The following is a 20,621-nucleotide window of genomic DNA, read 5'->3' on the forward strand; positions in this document are numbered from 1 at the left end:
CAATTCTCGTTCGAATTTATTTTACCATAACGTTATTTTTTAAAGTAGGTTCTGATTCCATGGTTGCCAGGTTTTTTTTTTGACCCACAGAATGAAATATGGAGACTGCTACCATTCTACGGGGACTCAATCAACCCAAGAGTACTTGAAACCAATACATTGATAGCATTATACAGTACAAGGATAACCCAGTAAAAAAAGACTACCTAAACTACCGACGAACACAGGTTGAGTAGCGAAGGGAAACAAAGGAAAATCGGACCGGTACCTAAATTCATACAAGAATCCCTTACTCCAGCGATACTCCTTCACAAAACCACCATCGGCTTGCGCCAGATCTCTTTCAGACTGAAGACACGGACGAGGATGCGTTGGTCAACAATGCACCGCTTTACGAGCTCTTCCTTTCTGCCGGGGGGTCCAGGCCGTAGACATCGCGATACTCTCGGTCATAGCGCTCCCGATCGGCTTTAAATAAGTCATTGTATTTCTGTGTCCAAATCGTCAGCTGGTGGAAAACTATATATGCCCTTATAGTCAGAACTCACCTGTTTCTCAGTATCCGTCAAACCCCTCCACTCCTCTGCCACCCGTGCCGAGAGGTCCGCGGCCGCCATATACTTCAGATCTCCAGCTTCGTGCCGCTCTTTGAAGAAGTAAATATACGGAGAGTTGGGACGCTTGACCAACCTATCATCGCGGAGGAGAGAGAGGGAGGTGTCCTTGATCCTGGCCAATCTGCGCCGAGCAATGTTGGCCTCCTTGATCTGGAGAGGGGTGTGTTCTTGGATCCATTCGTCATAGGCAGTTTTGTTCGCAGCCTTGTTAGCATTCGCTTGCTCAACAAATCGCTAGAGTCTTTCGTTAGTCTCTCGGGTTCAAGAACTTAGAAAGGGTAAACACAAGACATACCTCCCGCTCTTCAGCGCTGATTGTCTGTGCAAGCTCAGTAGCTTTCTTAAATGCCTCCCCGGGAGTTTTAGTGGTCTGCTGGGCTTCCGGAATCTTGCTTGTGACGGCCAGGGTCCATGGTGTGCTTGGAAGCTTCTTAGGTGGCTGCAGAGCTGTCTTCTTGAGTTCGCGGACAAGTTTGTTGAAGTCTTTGGCCTTCTTCTTTTCCTTTTGGGCTTCGGTCAATTCCTTCTTAACCTTCTTTTTCGGAGCGGCCTTCTGCTTAGTCTTGGTGGTCTTAGCCCCAGTGCTAACTTTGGGGCGGCCAGCAGTCGCATAGGTTCGGATAAGGTTGCTGACGATCAAGCTCGAACGGGGGGCATTGGGTATAATCGACGCACGGGAAAAGGGACGGTGTACAACGAAAGAAACACGCCTGATGTGGCTCTGTGAGGCGATCACACGAACGGGGCGAGTGAAGGCATCTTTGACATGGAGGTGTCGGAAGAACCCCCCACGCCGAACTAGATTGAGAGGCATGGCAAGCTCCAAACAACAATAGAGCGGGCGATATCAACAGGATGGAGAGAGCACACGGGGGATTAAAAAAAGAGCAAAACACAAGACTTCGTGACCAAACGGTTTAAGACACTCCTAGTGCGATCAGGGCATCCGCTGCAGGGGCTTTGGGCGGCGCAGGAGCTTGAACTGAAACCGGGAGGCTGGGGTCGCGTTTGACGTTCGTTTGTAGTATGCCGAAAGGGGAAAGATATGTCACGTGACTATCGACGTAATCGGAGGTGTCCGAGTGTCACGTGAAGCGGCGTGGCCAAGGGCGTCGTCGAGGCTTGAGTTTGGAAACCCGATGGAAAGACCCTGCGATTGGGAAACTACAACCAGTTTCTACGCCTAAGGAGAGAGAAAAAAGACCCCTTGGTTTGTCGCCATCACGCTGTTGATTAAAAGTTGGCGATTGCAGAAAAGAAAAAAAGATTCGACGGGATCTAGCGTCAAATGGAAGGGTAATATCACAGTTGCTTTTACTATCCTCGTCGTGTCCTCGGGTTCTCTTTGAGTCTCAGTAAAACTCACTCATTGCTGGTCTGCAACAATGGCTCGCCACGGGGATACTCGCTCACCATCACCTGTAGGCAGCACATATTCTTCGTCCAGACGAAATCGCAGAGACGATGATCGCTATGAAAGAAGCAAACGAGATGACGGGCGGAGCTATCGCAGGTCTCGCAGTCCCGAGGTTCGTACCTATATGCCTCCTTCACACCTCTACCAGCTTGGCTAATCATAGCGTTTCTCATTTCAGCGGCGATATCGTGACCGCGACCGAGATTCATACCGAAGACGCGACCGCTCCATAGATAGACGCGACGATTACCGTGATGAAGATAACTATCGACGACGAGATCGTTCTCGCGAGCGGCGACGCTCTAGAGATAGAGACCATGACCGGGATCACCGCCGAAGGAGTCGCGAAAGGGATTATCGAACCAGGCGAGATGACTCCCGCGACAGGGCGCGCAGACGGACAGACGATTCTGCTGACTTGAAGCACAAGTCTAGACGGGATGATAGTCGAGATCGGACAAAAGGGGCGGACTCTAAGTCTCGTGAGGTACGCTTCTATTTCATGTCCCACTCACACCCATCGATTTCGTAAAGCCAGATACTAAACTTTTTATATTTAGACCTCAAAACCTTCGACTCCGGCCGCCGCTGTTCCTACAGAAGACGAAAAGCGAGCCGAGAGACTGGCGAAATTAGAAGCATGGAAACAGAAGCAGGCCGCCGAGAAAGAACGAAAGCAACGGGAGGCTGCTGCATCTGGTGGCGCGAGGAGCATTTTGGAAGAGATTGATAGGAAGTCTGGTTTATCCCCGGCTGTTAGGTCTCCCCAGTCTCCTGCAACACCAGGCGCCGATGTTCCTCCTCCTATGTATACTGGAAAGTTCGACCCAAAAGTTATTGCCAAGAATGCTGCTCAAACCCACGCCACACCGTCGGTTCTGGGTAATGATGTTGCCGTTCCGGCCTCGATCAAGCCATCGCCTGGACTGTCAGGTACGACTGCTCAGGTACCTACGGACAAGAGATTTCCGAGCACAACTACAGCCTCAGGTATTATCCTCTGTCTTTTTTATCAATAACAGGCTCAGCACTGACATCTTTCTTCTAGCTGCCTTGAAAGCAAAGGGTAACGTCGTCGGGAGATTCGGCCTGGGTTCCAAACAACTGGCGGATGCCGAGAAACCGTCTGCTACGAGAACACTTGGGTTTGGCGAGGAAGAGTCCACCCGCAGGAAATTAGAAAAGCTGCCCACTCCCCCGTTAGACGATGTAGAAGATGCTAATAAAGCAGTGGAAATGACTGTCGAGGATGACGATGACGGCGATGTTGACATGCAAGATGGCGGAACTGAGGAGGAGAACCTGGCTGCTGCCCGTGCGGCTGCGGAACGGCGTTTACAAAGTGAATCTCTAGCCTCACAGCCAGATATCAACGGCCAGACCAATGGCCACGCACAAACGAAAGAAGACACATCTGATGAAATGGAAATCGATTCAAAGGAAGAGGAAGAAGAGATTGACCCTCTCGACGCTTTTATGTCTGAACTTGCAGATTCGGGTCCTCCAAAGAAAAAAACATTTGGTTCAAAAATCTTGCGCACCAAGGAACAACAGCCCGAGGCTATTTTCGGCGACGAGCACGATGTCGATGTCACTGCTGTCGGTGAGGGCGATGCGGAGGATTTCCTTGCTATCGCTAATAAGGCGAAGAAGAAGAAAGATATTCCATCTGTTGACCACGGGAAAGTGGAGTATGAACCATTCCGCAAACAGTTCTATACCGAATCTACAGATCTTGCGCAGATGTCCGAGGAAGAAGCCGCTAGCTTACGGTTGGAACTCGATGGAATTAAAGTCCGAGGGCTGGATGTCCCAAAGCCGGTGCAGAAATGGTCACAATGCGGACTAGGAATTCAAACCCTGGATGTTATCGAAAAGCTTGGTTTTGAGAGTCTGACGTCTATTCAGGCACAGGCGATTCCGGCTATTATGGCCGGTCGTGATGTGATTGGTGTGGCGAAGACAGGATCCGGAAAGACAATGGCATTTTTGATTCCTATGTTCCGCCATATCAAAGATCAACGGCCCTTGGAAAACATGGAAGGTCCCGTAGGGCTAATCATGACGCCCACTCGTGAACTAGCAACACAGATTCATAAAGACTGCAAACCTTTCTTAAAGGCATTGAATCTTCGAGCTGTGTGCGCTTATGGTGGTGCCCCAATCAAGGATCAGATTGCCGATTTGAAACGCGGCGCAGAGATAATCGTTTGCACCCCGGGACGGATGATTGATCTTCTGACTGCGAACGCCGGCAGAGTGACTAACTTGCGCAGAGTTACGTATGTCGTCCTGGATGAGGCAGATCGTATGTTTGACATGGGCTTTGAGCCTCAAGTTATGAAAATTTTGGCCAATGTGCGACCCGATCGCCAAACGGTGCTCTTCTCGGCAACTTTTCCTCGAAATATGGAAGCTCTAGCCCGCAAGACCTTAACCAAGCCCATTGAAATAGTTGTTGGCGGGAAGAGTGTTGTTGCTCCGGAGATTACCCAGATTGTCGAAGTTCGTAACGATGACAAGAAGTTTGTCCGGCTTCTGGAACTGCTGGGTAACTTGTATTCAAGCGACGAGAACGAAGATGCACGGGCGTTGATCTTTGTTGATCGCCAGGAAGCCGCTGACGCTCTCCTTCGAGAACTGATGCGCAAGGGTTACCCCTGCATGTCGATCCACGGTGGGAAGGATCAAATCGACCGCGACTCTACCATTGAGGACTTCAAAGCGGGCATCTTCCCAGTTCTCATTGCAACATCTGTCGCTGCACGAGGTCTTGATGTCAAGCAGCTGAAGCTCGTTGTGAACTATGATGCGCCAAACCATCTGGAAGATTATGTGCACCGTGCCGGACGTACCGGGCGTGCTGGAAATACTGGAACAGCGGTGACTTTCTTGACGGAAGATCAGGAGCGTTATTCGGTTGATATCGCCAAGGCTCTAAAACAGAGTGGCCAGAAGGTGCCGGAAGCTGTTCAAAAGATGGTGGATTTCTTCTTGGAAAAGGTGAAGGCTGGAAAAGAGAAGGCTAACACATCTGGGTTTGGCGGCAAAGGTTTGGAGCGACTGGATCAGGAACGTGATGCAGCAAGGATGCGCGAACGACGTACGTACAAGACCGGAGAGGAAGGTGAGGAGGAAGAGGAGCGGGAGGAGAAGAAGGAGCAGGCTGAAGATCGGTTCAATAAAGCCATTTCTTCTGTCCAGTCTGCCGCCGCACCATCGATGCCCGGTGTTCCCAAGGGCATCGACCTGGATGGCAAGATCACCGTGCATAAAACAGAGAAGGATACATCTGGCGCCACCAAGAATCCTCTGGACAAGGTGGGCTCGGCAGTTGCCGATATTCACGCTCGTCTCAGCCGTGCGGGAGTGATGAGATCCGGAGTGCCTATCGATAATCGCGGGCCCGATGCTGGTGCCTTCCACGCTACATTGGAGATCAACGACTTTCCCCGTAAGTTTACTTTTCCAATTTTCTGCGTGTTGAACAGTTGCGCTAATATGTTTCTTCCACTGAACAGAAAAAGCTCGTTGGGCGGTTACGAATCGTACGAACGTTGCCAAGATTCTCGAGGCTACCGGAACATCCATCACCACCAAAGGTAGTTTCTACGCAACTGGCAAAGAGCCCGGTCCGGGAGAAAATCCCAAGTTGTATATTCTGGTTGAAGGGGAAACTGAACTGGCTGTGACCAATGCTATGCGAGAGTTGATGCGGTTACTGAAGGAGGGCACAATCGCTGCAGCTGATAGCGAAGCCAGGGCTCCTGCATCAGGCCGGTATAACGTGGTATAGATTAGTGCGATGGTGGTGTACCTGTATGATATTCAATGCACCTTTCCATTGACATGTAGATCTTTTTGGGCCTCCCCCCCCCCACAATCGTAAACCGAGTAGATGCTGGATACCAATAAACAAACCCTCCCAGATATCAAAATAAATCAAAATCAGCATATGTACGATGGTGGTATACGTATTTACAACTCCTTTTCCTTTAATCCCACCTCCTCGCTTCCGACGCATCGTCCGCATCCCTCGCAGCTCTCTGCTCCCCACTCGCCTCGCTCAGCGTCTGCGCGTGAGTTTTGGCCTTTTGCGCCGCCAGCTTGGTCCCTAGTTTCCCTTTACCCGTAGCCTCCTCTGCTCGTTTCTCCCCGGTTCCAGACCAGTTAGCATTGATTTGCACGCATATAACCCCAACGTACATCCCGGATAGTTATAGAGAGAGCACGTAGTGGTGGGTGGGCATGTACATACCTGAGCCGCCAACGCCGCATTGGCCCGTGCATCAGCCTGACCAGACCCATGTGCCTGTGCCTGTGTCTGTGCCTGCGCCTGTGTCCGTGCCGGTGTCTGTGTCTGTGTCTGTGTCTGTGTCTGCGTCTCTGTGTCTGCGCCTCCCAAGGTCCTCCCCGGGGATTCCCAGTTGGATTTTGACTTTGCCTTTGCACTTGCGGGGACAGCAGCGCGCGGGGCAGGTGTTCCGGCGGCGGCGGCGGCGGCGTTGGAACCTAGAACGCGCCCAGGGGTGGAGAAAGCTTCAGGTTGGTTTTTAGATTTGGAGCAGATATTTCCCATTCTTTTTTTTTTTTCCCGCTTTTTCTTTTCTCTGCGTTTGTCTTGATTTAGGGGATGAAGGGGGGGGGGGTGGAGAAGGAGGACGACAGGCGTAGTTGGTTAGAAGGGTGTATGTTTGTGGTGGAAGGGTGGAAGGGATCAGTTACTGTTATCCATGTGGGGGGTTGGAGATGATGGAGTTGAGTTGAGTTGACTTGACTTGACGTGTCTCGAGGATTGACTATTGAATCGAGTGCTTGTAGTGGGATCGGGGAATTTCGAGAGTCCTCAATATATCGTTGTATGAAGTATACGGAGTAGAGCTATGTAGATGCGACAAGTGTGATGATAAGAGATAGAGAGAGAGAGAGGGTTTGGCGGTGAGGGCACGTGGCTGGGGTTGCTTTACTTGGCGGCATTTTTCTATTAAATAATATATGAAAGTCGCCCTCAAACACCCGTGGTATGACCCGTACACCGTGCTGAGTTCTACGCGCGCTGGCGGTTCGGAAGAACTATGGCCCGCAGGGCCATCTTTTCCATACTATAGAACCTGGGGATGTTGGTTAACCTGTTAGTTATAGAGATTCCTATATTATCTACTTTTATGAGCTATTACCATGCTAATACCTACTTGAATGCCTACTTGAATGCCTGCTTCAATACCTACTTGAATGCCTACTTGAATGCCTGCTTCAATAACTACTTGAATGCCTGCTTGAATGCCTGCTTCGATGCCTGCTAATACCTCCTTTAATATCTACTTTAATGCCTATTTTAATTCTAACTTCCATACTTACATTAATATAGTAGCTATCATACTATAATTAAGACTATACTATTAGTTTGCCATATGCCCCAACAAGCCGCCGAGCGTAGCGAGGATTTAAGGCTAGTACGATATATGTATATATTTACTTACTGCTCAAGTAGTTCAAAGAAATCCTTTATGTTTTAGTAGTTATTTGCTATATATATTCAGTTTCATTAACACGTATTTTGGAAAAATTTTTGGATCTGAATTGAATGGGTTGTTACTGGTTTCTAGAGGGAGTGGGATAGGCCTGATTTTGCAGGCAGAAACAGCCTCCGCTCCCATGTAATTCATCCATGCAGAGTAACATTAGTAGGTTGCAATGCTGTATGTATAAACTACCTAGTAAACTACCCAGTAAACTACCTAGTAACTACCTAGTAACTACCTAGCAACTACCTAGCAACTATATTAACCCCTAAATAATCCCATCATCTGGATAGAAATCCACCTTTGGTCATTCGCGGAATCTCCCCCTAACCCACAAGGTCCTCCCCCACTCACGTCCCCAAGGTCCCTCTGTCGCCGCAAAAACTCCATCAGAATGCAACTACTCCGTCCTGGTCATGCTACTACCTACCTAGACATCATGAATGGCTAAGCAATGTTCTCTCCTCACGACCACCCTCAGTCGTATATCCGCTACCCCCAAGGTCCTCTGCTTCCTGTTCTTCCCTTATGCCTCAGGCAATCGGTTTCCCCTCCTGATTCTGGCCGCAATCTCGGTGCACCCAGCAGTGTACAGCCCGCCTTGTCCTGATTAACAGACTTTGCAGCTCACCTAACTGTATTTTGCCTTGTCCAGTGTTCCTATTGGTATGTCATATCCTGTGGCATCGTCAATCCCCTGGCAGAAACGGACTAATGGCTAATCTTCCCACATCCGTGTCCAGCCAGGCCTGTCAGTCAGACTTTCCGCTGGTTTTTCTTGCCACCCCGCGCATTTCTCTCATCGAGTATAGAACACGCAATCCCTCCGATAAAGAGAGATAGATGCAGCTACGCTTCTACCTGAGTGGATTGTAAGAGCATTATTTGGGGGTCTAAATATCTGGCCCCGTGGGAGTTAAATACGTGGTGAAACCCGCCGTTCGACATGGCTTCTCACACGAAACAGGACGACTTCTGTCTCGAATGCCACTGGGAGTCATTCCATCTCGACGGCAAAAGTTCGGAAGATTCCTCCGAGGTGCAGGTGCCTGTATCGGTGTCACACTGGGATTGCGCCGACGGGGAACACCATCATACCTTCGAGGCTCATTGCGATGTCGATGAAACATGCTGCGATGCCGATAACTGCTCTATCACTTGTCCATCAGTATGCGATGGCTTTGTTGACTGTAGCGACTCGACGCCGTGCTCTGTAGCTCACTGTGAAGATACAAACTGCCATGACGTTGTCCCCGTCTGTTTTGACGAGCATTGCTTTGATGGAACGGGTACGGATCCTACCTTAGAGTCTTTATTTGGGTTGGGCATTCCGATGAGTTCCGAAAAGGATGATTTGCTTCCGGCTCCTGTTGAGCAGGAGGACCAGTTGTCCAAAGCCGTTGGACATCCTGTACCTGATATCTCAGAGAACCAGCTATGCACCGGTCCTTTTTTCACGCCGGACGCGATAGCCATAACTCACTGTCATCCTCACAACTTCGACGACCTTCATTCTCATCCCCTTCCGCAGACAACACCCGATAGTCTAATACAACAGTCGCTCCCTGTTCAGAACGTCAACCCCGCAGACGTGTTCCACATGTTAGGAATGTGTCCGGATTTCTCAAACCATTTCCACGTACATGAAGCCTCAAACTGCCCGGAAAACCTGGAGACCAAACTCGACAGTTCCGCCCCAAATTCATTCACATGTCTCCATCTCGATGAAGACAGTGTGAACAACTTGATAAAAAACTCCTTCCACCTGGATGGCATTCCCGCCAGAGGGCCTTGCCGCTCAAACCACCGTTGTCGAACACACTCCCACCCACACGTCCATCCATACTCACCTTACTCCCGCCATTCCCGGTCCAGCTTCAGCTCCCAGCTGCTCCCCAGCCCAGGCGAGACTCCGCCTCCTTTAGACGGTGGCTCATCAGTCCTCGCAAGCCCCGAGTTTTGTCCAAACGAAAACGCAATCCACATCTGCAAATGGGTCACAAACTGCCGAGGCGTTAAATTTACCTGTGGAGCAACCTTCCCCAGTGCCTGCGCTCTCCAGGAGCACCTTGTTTCTCGGCATATGGGACCAGTGCACGGCGCAAAGGGAACCGGATACTACTGCTGCTGGGAAGGATGCAGTCGTCCCGCAGAGCCGTTTTCGCAAAAGTCGAAACTCCAAGGCCATTTCCTCACACATAGCAACTGTAGGTTTTCATCCACCATATTATGCATATTATGACATGGAACTTCAAAGCTGACCGGCGTTGCAGACAAAAACTTCCAATGCTCGGTCTGCGGCAAGCTCTTTGCCCGACAAGCAACCCTAGAGCGACACGAACGGAGCCATCGCGGTGAGAAACCGTATAAATGCTCCGACTGTGGAAAGTCCTTCACGGATAGCAGTGAGCTGAGTATGTTTTTCATCCAATCCAATACACCCTAGTAGCTTTCTAACCACGGTAGAAACGCATTCCCGCACGCACACGGGCGAGAAGCCATTCAAATGCACCTTTCCTGGATGCAAATTCCAAACTGGCGATGTACGTTTTCTTAATCCTCGATAATTTAGCGTGTACCGTGTCAAGACATTGAACTAACGCATCGCAGTCATCAAACATGTCAAGCCACAGACTTAGTATTATTTCTCTATCCTTGCCCAAACAAACTAGTAACTAACATGACAACCAGCCCACGGCGAGCGAAGACATAAATGTCAATTTCCCGGGTGCAACAAAAGCTTTACACGGCCTGGTACGCCTTTTTTTTTTTTTTTCCCGCATTCGCATCCAATCAAAATAAAGACAGTCGACTGACGAATTAGACCAATTAAAACGACACATGAAGTCCACGCATAAGGAGCACTCGGCTTTCCAGTCTCCATTACTAAGTGACCAATTAACGCTCTCTTTTGGCGCAGCTGTATAGGCACTATTGATAATACTTTGAGAACGGAGTACGGCGTTGATGATACCATAAAGGATCACCAGAAAATGGCTGACGGATACATGTTTATATGGATATGAATATGGATATGAATGAGTAATGAGACGAAGACATACATAGATATATACACTCCACATAGTAAAAAACAACCCCTTACCTTGAACATACCTTGAACACGCAAGAGAAAAGAAAAGAAAAGAAAAAAAAAAAAAATTTTAATCAGCTTTAGCCCTCCCCTCCAAAGCCTCCACAGCACTCTGCAACTCCCGGATCCGCCCCCCAATCCTCCTCTTGACCTCCTCTCGAACCTCCTCTGTAATTTCCTCCGGATCAACCCCCAACTCAATAACCGCGCCGTCCTCAAAATCCTCCTCTTCTTCAAGCGCTTCCTCCACCCCCGCACTAGAACTCACCCTCCCCCGCAACGGAGAAGAATCCCCCAATGCTGCTGCTGCTGCTGCTGCTGCTGCTGCACCCGGTGCACCAGTCGCACCCCGCAACTCAGCAATCTCGGCCTCGGCCTCGGCCTCGGCCTCCGCAAAGGGACTCGTGTAGATCGAGTACACGGCAAGCAGCTGGTCCAGGGCGTCGCGCGCAGACTCGCGGTCCGAGGCAGCGTAGATGGTTGCGCCGTCGGTGCTTTCGGATGCGATTTCGAATTCGTCCTTGGCGGTTTCGTATCTGGGGTTTTGTTAGTTTTCCCTTCTCTTTTTTTGGTTTGTGTAGTGTGAGGTGTGTAATACAGGTCCTGGATCTCCTCGATGATCTCGTCCGCTTGTGGTTTCCCGGTTGAAGCTGTGGAGTAGGGCATTCGGTTCGCGCGTGTGCCTGCGAGTGCGATTGTGCTTGTGCTTGTCGGAGCTGGGACAGGAGCGGGTTGTTGTTGTTGTTGTTGTTGTTGTTGTCGTTGTCGCTGCGCATCGCTCACGACAGCGGGTGGTGGTATGGTGATGGTCTGCGCTGGAGAGAAAGCTCCCAGCTGGATTAAGGGGGAGCTGCGCAGGGAGCGCAGGGCTAGGGGTATTCTGGATCGAGCTAGCATTTTTGTTTTTTTTTTCTTCTTCTTCTTCTACTTGTTCTTCTTTGCGAAAAGGAGAGGAATGGGGAAGATAACTCTGGGGTTGGAAATGATGAGGTCGACATGTATGTATGGGTGGATCGGAAATGCAATGGGGGTGATGACGTCACGTGTTTCTCTCTGCAAACCTAATTAATTACTCGCGTTGAGGTGTTGCTTGCTTATATTCATTTATTGTGGGGGAAGGTGTATATGTATATACGTTATGGGATGTGTAGTGTAGTGTAGCTTCTTTGTTTAAATTGAAGAGTTTATTCGGGGGGATGGTATGAACTATGAAGTATATATACTTGGAGGGATAACAATCTACTAACTATACGGAGGTGAGTGATATATATACTACAGTACTCCGGATGTCAAAACACATCCTAGTGTAAAATCATGACCATCTATATACATACCAACCCGACTCAAAAGACATTAGATTAGTACTAACAACCCATTCTCATGCCACCATTCGCACAAACCACACTCCCCGTGCACCACCCCCCATCCCCCGTACACAACATGGCCACCACGCCCGCGATTTCACTGGTAAACGCGGGCCTCCTCCCTCCCATCTTCTCCTGGATCAACCGCACCTGTTCCCCCGATAACCCACCGACCAACGGATCCGCCTCGACAAGCTTACTCAGGGGCGTGTTATCCTGGAATCCCTGGATCTGGTTCCAGAAGCCCTCGCCAGCCTGGAAGTACATGTCCCCGATGACAGGGCCCGGGTTGACAGCATTCACCGTCGCCCTGTCGGCCAATTCCCGGGCCCAGGTGCGCGTCATGGCTTCGAGCGCGGCCTTGGTGCCGCCGTAGACGCTTTGGCCCTCGAAGCCCATCGACGCCGAAACCGAGGAGATGTTCACGATCCGCCCGGTCCGATCGGTGGGGAGGTAGGGGGCCACCGCCTGGGTGAGCAGCAGGGGCGCGAGCACGTTGATCGTGTAGTGCCAGGTGAAGTAGTCGGCGTCGATGGCGCCCTTGACGGGGTCGTTGAGGGTGCGGTCCTTGGAGACCCCGGCGTTGTTGATCAGGATGTCGATTTGGTGTCGGTCGGGGAAGTGTGTTTTGAATGCGGACAGGATGGCTTGCACGGCTTCGGTGGGGGTCGAGAGGTCTGCTTGCACGGAGGCGCAGCGGACAGAGTAAGTGGTGGAGAGGGAGGCGCAGAGCTCTTCGGTTGGCGCGCGCGAGGACTCGGAGGTGAAGTTTAGGAGGAGGAAGCATCCTTTTGCTGCGAGATTGTTGGCGATGGCTTCGCCGATTCCTGTTCAATCCGTAAGGGGGTTCTCCATTAGTTATGTAGGAGGGTTGATATCCTTTGAATGAGAGCGTACCCCGCGATCCGCCAGTGATGATACCAACCTTTCCTTCTAGTGGGCGAGACATTGTGGTCTGGGTAGAATTTGTAGGTAGGTAGGTAAGAAAGGAACAAGAGCGAGAGTACGGTTAAATAATCGGGATGCTGTGGTATATACTCCGTCGCGAAATGGTGGTGATCCCCACCCCCGGGAAATTTCCATTTTGGGAGATCCGGCGGGACGGGAGACAGCACTATATAGATAGTTCCTGCCTGAGGACTCGCGGTAAAATTATCCAGTGGGCATTGCCTCTACTAGTCAGCTAAGTCGGTCATTAAGGGATGGATGCCGTGAAATGTACAGAAAGACTCTAGGCTCAGTGTCATATGGATCAAGTTCAATTTATTATGGTATCTGCATGGGAGCTACTATCCCATCTCCTTGATCGATGATAAACATTAAGACATATCCTTCGGACGCACTGTTGAATGCAAATACTCCACTAGGCCGGCCCATTGCAACCAAAAACTACCCAGAAAAAAACCCCATATATGCCATTTTTATTTCCGTTGAAGGACAATGCTTTTGAGCCCTAGTTGATAAAGAACCCCCATATGTTATTCGTCACATCATGATCATGTTGAAAAAAATCTAGTTGTTAGGGTATCCCAAACGAATAGAAAAGAAAAACATTTAGTAGCGGTAGCTGCAGCAACGGGTTAGTGTGGCTCCTGGTACTAGAAAGGAAAGGAACATACTGGTCAGCCTTGTAAGGGCCGTTGGAATCAAGGCCAAGGTACTCAGCCTGGACAGGGGTGAGCTTGGAGAGCTTGGCGTTGACGTGCTCAAGGTGGAGCAGAGCAACCTGCTCATCGAGGACCTTGGGCAGGACGTAGACACCAATGGGCTTCTTGCCCATGGCGGCGAACTCGACGTACTTCTGGCCGAAAGCCTTGTCCTCAGCCTTGAACAGAGCGATCTGGGCAAGGACCTGGTTGGAGAAGGAGCAGGACATGACGAAAGAAGAGTGGCCAGTGGCACAGCCAAGGTTGACCAGACGACCCTCGGCGAGGAGGATGATGTGACGGCCGCTGGGCATCAGGTAACGGTCAACCTGGGGCTTGATGTTCTGGGCAGACTTGGCGTTGGCCTTGAGCCAGGCAACGTCGATCTCAATATCGAAGTGACCAATGTCTGGGCATTGTTTAGTTTCTCTTTTTTTTTTTTAAAAAAAAAAAACCATGACGGAATTGAGATGACTTACTGCAAACGATGGCGTCGTTGCGCATGACCTCGAAGTGGGAACCGACCAGGATGTCACGGCATCCAGTGGTGGTGACGAAGATCTGACCAAGAGGGGCAGCCTCCTCCATGGTGACGACCTCGAAGCCCTGAACGGCGGCCTGGAGGGCGTTGATGGGGTCGATCTCAGTAACGAGGACACGGGCACCCATGCTGTGCAGGGCCTGGGCACAGCCCTTGCCGACATCACCGTAACCGGCAACAACGGCGATCTTACCAGCGATCATGACATCGGTGGCACGCTTGATACCATCGATGAGGGACTCACGGCAGCCGTAGAGGTTGTCGAACTTGGACTTGGTGACGGAGTCATTGACGTTAATAGCGGGGACGAGGAGCTTGCCGTCCTTCAGCATGCGGTAGAGGTGGTGGACACCAGTGGTGGTCTCCTCAGACAGACCGTAGCAGCCCTGGAGCTGTTCGGGGTACTTCTTGTGAACGAGGGAGGTCAGGTCACCACCGTCATCGAGGATGAGGTTGAGCTTCTGGCCATCCTTGAAGGCAGAGAGCTGCTGCTCCAAGCACCATTCGTACTCCTCCTCAGTCTCACCCTTCCAGGCGAAGCTATTCACAATTAGCGGGGTGGTAACGCATTTGGGTGGCTGGCTGACTTACACAGGGACACCAGCAGCAGCAATGGCAGCGGCAGCGTGATCCTGGGTGGAGAAGATGTTGCAAGAGGTCCAGGTAACCTCAGCACCGAGGGCAACGAGAGTCTCGATGAGGACGGCGGTCTGGATGGCTAGGAGGAGTCAGGCGGGGTTCAATTTGCACCTTCGTGGACGCAAAGCAAACATACTCATGTGAAGACAACCGGCAATGCGGGCACCCTTGAGGGGCTGGTCGGCAGCGTATCTGGTACGGATGGCCATGAGACCAGGCATCTCAATCTCAGCGAGCTCGATCTCGCGGCGGCCAAAGGCGGCCAGAGACTAAGTCCGTGTCAGCAATTGTTGGACTTGAGAGGTATCTGGAGAACAGGACACGTACGATATCGGCGACCTTGAACGTCTGGGCGGGGGCAGCCATTGTTGTGTATTTACACGTAAGTGTGAATGAAGAGAAAACTGTGGAGAGAGAGTTAGTAACTGGGAAGAGATGAAGGAGATGGACAGAAGAATCTACTCACTAAAAGGAGATGGGATGGATGAGAGAAGAATGGATGAAAATCAAAAGAAAGGAGGGAGAAGAAGGGAAGAAAAGAAAAGAAAAGGAGTTGAGAAGAGAAGAGAAGAAGAGGGGCAGATCAGCTCGGGGCCCGGAGTGTGGTTGAGGCGGCGGGGCAGAGAGAAAAGGAAAAAAAATGGGGCGCGATGCAGGAGAGGAGGATTTACCAAGTAAGCCCTCTCCAAAGAGATTTCCATTCTTAAAACTAGTAAATATTTTATTTTAGTTGTTTTTTTTTTTTTGGGATATAAAAAAGTACATTGTTTTCCTCTTCTCTGGTGGTAAATTGAACAATCAGTAGAGAATTTCGGGTTTGTATCATGGACTCAAGGTTCGCAAACAACAACAACAACAACACCAAGACAGTCCTCCAAAGTACCAGGTAACAACTAGCTAATCCACTCTGTATAGTGCTAGTACGTAGGCATCCAATCCAGTAAGACAACGCTCCGAGCATGAACCCGAACTGAGGGAAAGAAGCTCAAGATACTCCGGTCATCGAGAGGGTCGGAGTATTTCACTTGTTGTCAAGTCCGTCCAGCCCCCACATTCGACACCCTCCCGGTAAATGAAGGAGAACAATTGTATGAATGCTTGAATACTGATATCAATTATTCTTTCAATTCACCAAGGGAAACCTGTTCAGTAAGTAAACCCATCAGTTGAATTGAATAGTGCTGGGGAATAATTCTTCGTGCAGATAGTTAACTTGTTATGTATAACCCCGCTTTATAACTGCCACATCTCCATAACTATCCCAAGATTCAAGTCAGCATCTCAGACCAAGTGGAAAATATCCACGCCAGTCTATGCTCAGTTCCTTATCCCTGAAGCTATCGTTCTGGATTACCTGGACCAAAATAGATCAAGATTTGATTGCATCATTCTGGGGCTGAATAAGACAGCTCCTCTACCATACTCAGAGGCAGACTGATGAATTGAATCGAATCGGACGCGAATTGTAGAAATAACTCTAGAATCGTATCTATGATTATATGACCTTTCTGATTAGCTCTTCCTCATCCACCCTTGCTTCGAAGATTCAAACAATGTAAGGCTTCGGGTACTCTACATTCCACTGAACTGCCAGAGCCTCATCAGGTGGAAGAAAGCGGCGTTATCCCTCGCTTGAACAGCTAACCAACCTTACATAGGTAGAGACTGCCTCATACCTCTAGGTATCTAAGTAGTTGGAGCAGCTTATATAAATTCAAGGGATGGTTCGTGCTTTTCTTTTCTCAAGAATACCAGTATCGATCATAATACACCATCCACCAGCAACTTGATCTCCTCCGGCAGCTGAAATGAACTTCCTTGGGCTCCTTCTGTTCTCTCTTCTTTCTCTATTTGCGATGGCGCTTCCAATGCCCATAATCGATGCACTTGCCGCAGTCCAAGGCTCCTGTAATGTTGCCGGCGGCTCTGCTGCGGCTAATCTGGCTTGCAACAATAATGTACCTTTTTCTTTCGAGTCCAAGGTCCGGGTGAGATGCTGACGGGTGATAGTGCTTTTTGCAGGGAGGGGGGTGGAAAGGCGGGTATTGTGATGCTGGGTTGTATGGCAACTTTTTTTGGATCTCATTGGCGATGTGAAGACTGACCTGGCTACAGAATCTGTCATTGTACGTTTTGAGGCGGATGTGATATCCAGGAAGAGGACTAGATTGAGGGGACTGCATTCTGCATTAAGTTGCATACATCAAGTATCATATATAATCTAGCCTTGCGCAGCTGTCATTGAATGGGTAAATTGCACTCGTGATCTGATATGTGAGGCCCTAATTAAGATAAACCTCCAAAGTTTCATATATCTACAGTATACATCTATATCTATATCTATATATCTAGCGATAGACAGATCAAACCGCATGCTCAACCCAATCCCTCAACTCCCACTCCCCAACAGAACCCCCCACCACCAACTCCAACGTGGTGAATTCAATCCCCTCATACAATTCCCTCGCGGCCCCCCGAGCCTTCTTATGCCAGGGTCCAGTCCCTCCCACCCGCGCATCATGCCTACTCCTCCAAATACCTATAAAGAAAGTCAGCACCAATTCCACAGCGACAGGGGGGGGGGGGGGAAACATACAAGTCGCCAAATTCTCCCTCCTCTCGTTCCGAACCCCAAACCAATACTTCAACAACCCCCCACTCTCCACCGCTTCCCGATGCGATTCGAAATCCAATCTATACAGGAGGTCCAGGTCCGCGGTTTCGCGGAGGACAGACCGGAACACAACCACGTAGAAGCTTTGCGGGGTCCAGTTGGCTTTCTTTGGGGGTGCTGTTTCTGTTTCTGGTTCTGTTTCCGGCTCGGGATCGGGATCGGAATTGGCAAGGTCCTGGAGCGTCTGGAATACAGTGTCCCAATTGAAGGACTCCGCGTAAGGTGCTGTGGCGTAGTCCGCGCGGGTGTTGGTGAGGGTTGTTAGGGCTTTTGCGAGAAGTCGTGGTTGGCGGTCGAGGGTTGTTAGGTCCAGGAGGTGGTCTGGTTCCGGATAGGGCGAGGCTTGGATGAGGGGTTTCTTATGGGATGTATTGCTGTTGCTGTTGGTAGTGGTAGTGGTCGTGGTGTTTGGCTTTCTACTAGGTGAGACTAAGATTGTCGTAGAATCCGGGAAACACCCTGGAATCGAGACCTTCTCGTCCTCCTCGAGAATATTTTCGTTGATCGCCTGGGGGACGGGAACCGGAGCAGCAGCAGCAGCAGCAGCCGTCATCTCTACCTAGGTATGTACTGCTACTCGACTTCCCGACAAGATGAGGATCAACTTGACTGATCGTATCGCGATGACGCTGACACAAACTTGGACTTGGTGCGATTTACCTTAGAAAAATAACAGAGCAACCGGATACATTATACGACCCTATCTTATATAATGAGTCGAATTCCAGACCCAGACCCAGACCCAGACCAAAATGAAGAAAATTCCTTCCAGAGCACGCAATTGCGGTGACGGGATACATACATACCGGGCCGCGATGGTATCGTCAATCACTGGGCAATGTCGGTACACCGCAACGTTCCCGCGTGCCTCAGAGCTTGGGAGCTTAGGAAGTATCCGTACCCCCCCTGCATTAGACCGGGGTATGGTATGGCTGTTAGATACCTATCTAGTCGGACTCCTACTTCCTACGGAGGATTTCATTCTTCGTTAGTGGACGATTGAATGTCGGTGAGGGTTGTCTTTGTTTCCTGCGGAAGTTGGTGTCTAGTAGTATAACTGCTAATTGAGTTACATACATGGAACCGGGAAAAAGTTTTCGTGCCGAACCTTGGATTGCAATTATTGAAATCTAAGGATTGGTTGATTGCCCAACTTAAGAGTTAAAAAAAAAAAAAAAGAGTATCATACATTATTTTATGGTATCATGCTGGTCCAGGATCATCTTATCTTAAAACGCCGTTTTAATGCCCACAATAACCGGATTTGAACCAGAACAAGAAAAAGAAGAAGAAGAAGAGAGAAAAATAACTACCGCGTAGGTGGAGGAGGAGGCCCCATCTTGCCTGAACCAATGTCAACTTTCTTGTTGGGCAGCGCGGGAACTTTGAATCCTCCGTTCACTTCCGAGGCATTTGACGAACTCTGCCCCCCGACTTGCGTGAATGTGCCTGACTTGAACCATCGGTCTTCCTCTGCCTTGCGCTTGCGGCTTAGCTCGGCCTGCACCTTAGGGTCAACGAGTTCGAGACCTTGCACAGGAGTGAAGGCGATAGTACTTGCAGTACCAGCTGCGCCGCCGAAGGAAGTTCCAACACCAGAAGTTCGAAGACCCTTTGCCTGTAGCACACTTGCTGTGCCGCTTGTGCCTTGGCCAAATCCGCGCAAGGATGAAGCAGTGCCGCTGACTGGGGTTGCGGCGCCCCAGCCCTTATTGGATTTGCTGAGCTTCGCCCTGGTTCTTTGATCGATTTGGGTGGCGCGAATGCGCCCGTCATTCTGTTGGCCGATCATGCCCAGCCCGACAGTCCCTTCACCAGTCCCATAGCCAACCTCGGCTTCTTCCTTGCCAAACGCCACACGATTCTGTGCCTTGCGAAGCTCCGTCATCGCAACCGCCTCCTTGGCCTTTCGTGCCCTCCGACCACCTCTCTTTCTGGACGGCTTGTCATCTGGGGCGGGGAGAGCCTTGGTATTGGCATTGGGGGCAGGCTCAGTAAGTTTATCTAAACGGGTGTAACACTGCTGCTTTAGTTCTTCGCCCAAGGATCCATCGGGGCTATAGTTTGAAACATCCGCTCGAGTCGCAAGCACCATTTTAGCGGAAACGATCCGGATCGCTTGCCGTTTCAGATCGTTCGGAATATCCTGTATGAGCGAGGAGTTATAGAGAAACCCCTGGGATCTAATACCAATGTTCGTAGCAAAGCCGAGACCTTCCTTTCTCTTCGAACCCTGCGCAGCCAAGTTACACGCGGGGATCTTTGCAAGCTCCCGCAGGCCACCGGTCTGGTTCAAGAACTGAGCGGCTGTTTCTGGTCCGATCAGCGCCGCCAGGTTAGGCGCAATCTGGCTCATGCGCGACTGGATACTTTGAGTAAGGGCGGTGCGCTCCCGATCCAACTTCAGAATCCTTTCACAAGTATCTAGCACGGTCTTGAGCTCCGCCTCCGTCATCTCCCGGCCTCGCGTTGTTGTGCCTTCCATTGCAACAGCCATCAGCGATGGGCCATCCAAGATAGATTTCAACGGCACACCGACCAGATTATCTGCAGAGTTCGAGAGCGCTTTGATATCGTTGAGCGGTCCATTTTTGAGAATAGCCACCGTCTTCGCGTAGTCAATAGAATTCGACACGAGAATCTCTAGTTCCGGAAATCGGATTGAGTAGTAATCGCGGAGGTTTTTGTGTAGACGTGTGAGTTCATCCGCGGTCGATAGGGCGACTTCGAACTCGTTTGAGACCTCCGGGTTAGCGAGCTGTTCCTCGTCACCGTTCTGCTCCTCATCTTCCTGCTCTTGTTCCTCCTCGAGGCCATCCACACCTTCGAAATCTTCATCTTCTTCGAAATCCCTCAAAAGGTCCTCAGCGTTAGACATAGTGGAATCCTCTAGCTGACTGATGCAGCTACCTGATCTAGGGAGAATATCGCAGGAAAAGGGTAGGGGGGAGGAGAGAAGAGGGAAGGGTTTGAAAATGGATCATTAATTTATTTCATCATGGTAGCTAGTTAGTTAACGGTGGAGGGACTGATTTGCTGAGTCATCCAAGCTGTTCGCTGATTCGGGAGGCGGAAGAGACCTTCAGCGCAGCATTTTTTGGCCATCCCGA

The 20,621-nt window shown here is 50.3% G+C and overlaps 13 protein-coding genes across 13 annotated transcripts; 6 read left to right on the plus strand and 7 right to left on the minus strand.

Moving 5' to 3' along the window:
- Positions 1-144: 144 nt before the first annotated feature.
- Positions 145-1,627, minus strand: P175DRAFT_0473594 (HMG-box domain-containing protein). The gene is made up of 3 exons (XM_040895174.1): positions 913-1,627; positions 549-851; positions 145-490 (listed from the first exon to the last, which is right to left on the minus strand). The coding sequence occupies exons 1-3, from the start codon at positions 1,429-1,431 to the stop codon at positions 392-394; spliced, it is 921 nt and encodes a 306-aa protein (XP_040753892.1). The 5' UTR covers positions 1,432-1,627; the 3' UTR covers positions 145-391.
- A 41-nt stretch (positions 1,628-1,668) lies between these two features.
- On the plus strand, positions 1,669-2,703 carry P175DRAFT_0135723 (uncharacterized protein). The gene is made up of 3 exons (XM_040892403.1): positions 1,669-1,913; positions 2,047-2,146; positions 2,213-2,703. The coding sequence occupies exons 1-3, from the start codon at positions 1,906-1,908 to the stop codon at positions 2,564-2,566; spliced, it is 462 nt and encodes a 153-aa protein (XP_040753893.1). The 5' UTR covers positions 1,669-1,905; the 3' UTR covers positions 2,567-2,703.
- P175DRAFT_0135750 (DEAD/DEAH box helicase) lies at positions 2,590-6,194 on the plus strand. The gene is made up of 3 exons (XM_040892404.1): positions 2,590-3,024; positions 3,083-5,488; positions 5,556-6,194. Exons 1-3 carry the CDS (start codon positions 2,841-2,843, stop codon positions 5,828-5,830), a joined length of 2,865 nt encoding a protein of 954 aa, XP_040753894.1. The 5' UTR covers positions 2,590-2,840; the 3' UTR covers positions 5,831-6,194.
- On the minus strand, positions 5,684-6,393 carry P175DRAFT_0499035 (uncharacterized protein). Its single transcript, XM_040896644.1, has one exon. The coding sequence runs from the start codon at positions 6,240-6,242 to the stop codon at positions 6,030-6,032; it is 213 nt and encodes a 70-aa protein (XP_040753895.1). The 5' UTR covers positions 6,243-6,393; the 3' UTR covers positions 5,684-6,029.
- Positions 6,394-7,056: 663 nt separating this feature from the next.
- Positions 7,057-7,380, plus strand: P175DRAFT_0135767 (uncharacterized protein). The gene has a single exon (XM_040892405.1). The coding sequence runs from the start codon at positions 7,152-7,154 to the stop codon at positions 7,335-7,337; it is 186 nt and encodes a 61-aa protein (XP_040753896.1). The 5' UTR covers positions 7,057-7,151; the 3' UTR covers positions 7,338-7,380.
- A 619-nt stretch (positions 7,381-7,999) lies between these two features.
- P175DRAFT_0529569 (uncharacterized protein) lies at positions 8,000-8,278 on the plus strand (the record flags this gene model as incomplete). Its single annotated transcript, XM_040899700.1, has 2 exons — positions 8,000-8,145; positions 8,212-8,278. 2 exons carry the CDS (start codon positions 8,000-8,002, stop codon positions 8,276-8,278), a joined length of 213 nt encoding a protein of 70 aa, XP_040753897.1.
- Positions 8,279-8,502: 224 nt separating this feature from the next.
- On the plus strand, positions 8,503-10,484 carry P175DRAFT_0431417 (C2H2-type zinc finger protein; the record flags this gene model as incomplete). The annotated part of the gene is made up of 6 exons (XM_040893488.1): positions 8,503-9,763; positions 9,830-9,970; positions 10,023-10,099; positions 10,167-10,194; positions 10,248-10,310; positions 10,381-10,484. 6 exons carry the CDS (start codon positions 8,503-8,505, stop codon positions 10,482-10,484), a joined length of 1,674 nt encoding a protein of 557 aa, XP_040753898.1.
- Positions 10,485-10,542: 58 nt separating this feature from the next.
- On the minus strand, positions 10,543-11,559 carry P175DRAFT_0499038 (uncharacterized protein; the record flags this gene model as incomplete). The annotated part of the gene is made up of 2 exons (XM_040896645.1): positions 11,246-11,559; positions 10,543-11,183 (listed from the first exon to the last, which is right to left on the minus strand). Coding segments are annotated over exons 1-2 (530 nt in total), but the record flags the coding sequence as incomplete, so codon positions are not given.
- A 279-nt stretch (positions 11,560-11,838) lies between these two features.
- On the minus strand, positions 11,839-13,000 carry P175DRAFT_0473605 (SDR family NAD(P)-dependent oxidoreductase). The gene is made up of 2 exons (XM_040895175.1): positions 12,909-13,000; positions 11,839-12,838 (listed from the first exon to the last, which is right to left on the minus strand). Exons 1-2 carry the CDS (start codon positions 12,958-12,960, stop codon positions 12,012-12,014), a joined length of 879 nt encoding a protein of 292 aa, XP_040753900.1. The 5' UTR covers positions 12,961-13,000; the 3' UTR covers positions 11,839-12,011.
- A 384-nt stretch (positions 13,001-13,384) lies between these two features.
- On the minus strand, positions 13,385-15,379 carry P175DRAFT_0473608 (adenosylhomocysteinase). The gene is made up of 7 exons (XM_040895176.1): positions 15,304-15,379; positions 15,165-15,241; positions 14,974-15,106; positions 14,790-14,916; positions 14,137-14,738; positions 13,631-14,066; positions 13,385-13,578 (listed from the first exon to the last, which is right to left on the minus strand). Exons 2-7 carry the CDS (start codon positions 15,201-15,203, stop codon positions 13,566-13,568), a joined length of 1,350 nt encoding a protein of 449 aa, XP_040753901.1. The 5' UTR covers positions 15,204-15,241; positions 15,304-15,379; the 3' UTR covers positions 13,385-13,565.
- Positions 15,380-16,693: 1,314 nt separating this feature from the next.
- P175DRAFT_0529574 (uncharacterized protein) lies at positions 16,694-16,974 on the plus strand (the record flags this gene model as incomplete). The annotated part of the gene is made up of 3 exons (XM_040899701.1): positions 16,694-16,795; positions 16,848-16,897; positions 16,953-16,974. 3 exons carry the CDS (start codon positions 16,694-16,696, stop codon positions 16,972-16,974), a joined length of 174 nt encoding a protein of 57 aa, XP_040753902.1.
- A 226-nt stretch (positions 16,975-17,200) lies between these two features.
- On the minus strand, positions 17,201-18,083 carry P175DRAFT_0521662 (uncharacterized protein; the record flags this gene model as incomplete). Its single annotated transcript, XM_040899214.1, has 2 exons — positions 17,434-18,083; positions 17,201-17,376 (listed from the first exon to the last, which is right to left on the minus strand). The coding sequence occupies exons 1-2, from the start codon at positions 18,062-18,064 to the stop codon at positions 17,201-17,203; spliced, it is 807 nt and encodes a 268-aa protein (XP_040753903.1). The 5' UTR covers positions 18,065-18,083.
- A 529-nt stretch (positions 18,084-18,612) lies between these two features.
- P175DRAFT_0499041 (U4/U6-U5 snRNP complex subunit PRP31) lies at positions 18,613-20,472 on the minus strand. Its single transcript, XM_040896646.1, has one exon. The coding sequence runs from the start codon at positions 20,387-20,389 to the stop codon at positions 18,821-18,823; it is 1,569 nt and encodes a 522-aa protein (XP_040753904.1). The 5' UTR covers positions 20,390-20,472; the 3' UTR covers positions 18,613-18,820.
- Positions 20,473-20,621: the final 149 nt, after the last annotated feature.

Source organism: Aspergillus ochraceoroseus (assembly GCF_002846915.1).
Source record: "Aspergillus ochraceoroseus IBT 24754 chromosome Unknown P175scaffold_2, whole genome shotgun sequence".
Taxonomy (NCBI): Eukaryota; Fungi; Ascomycota; class Eurotiomycetes; order Eurotiales; family Aspergillaceae; genus Aspergillus; species Aspergillus ochraceoroseus.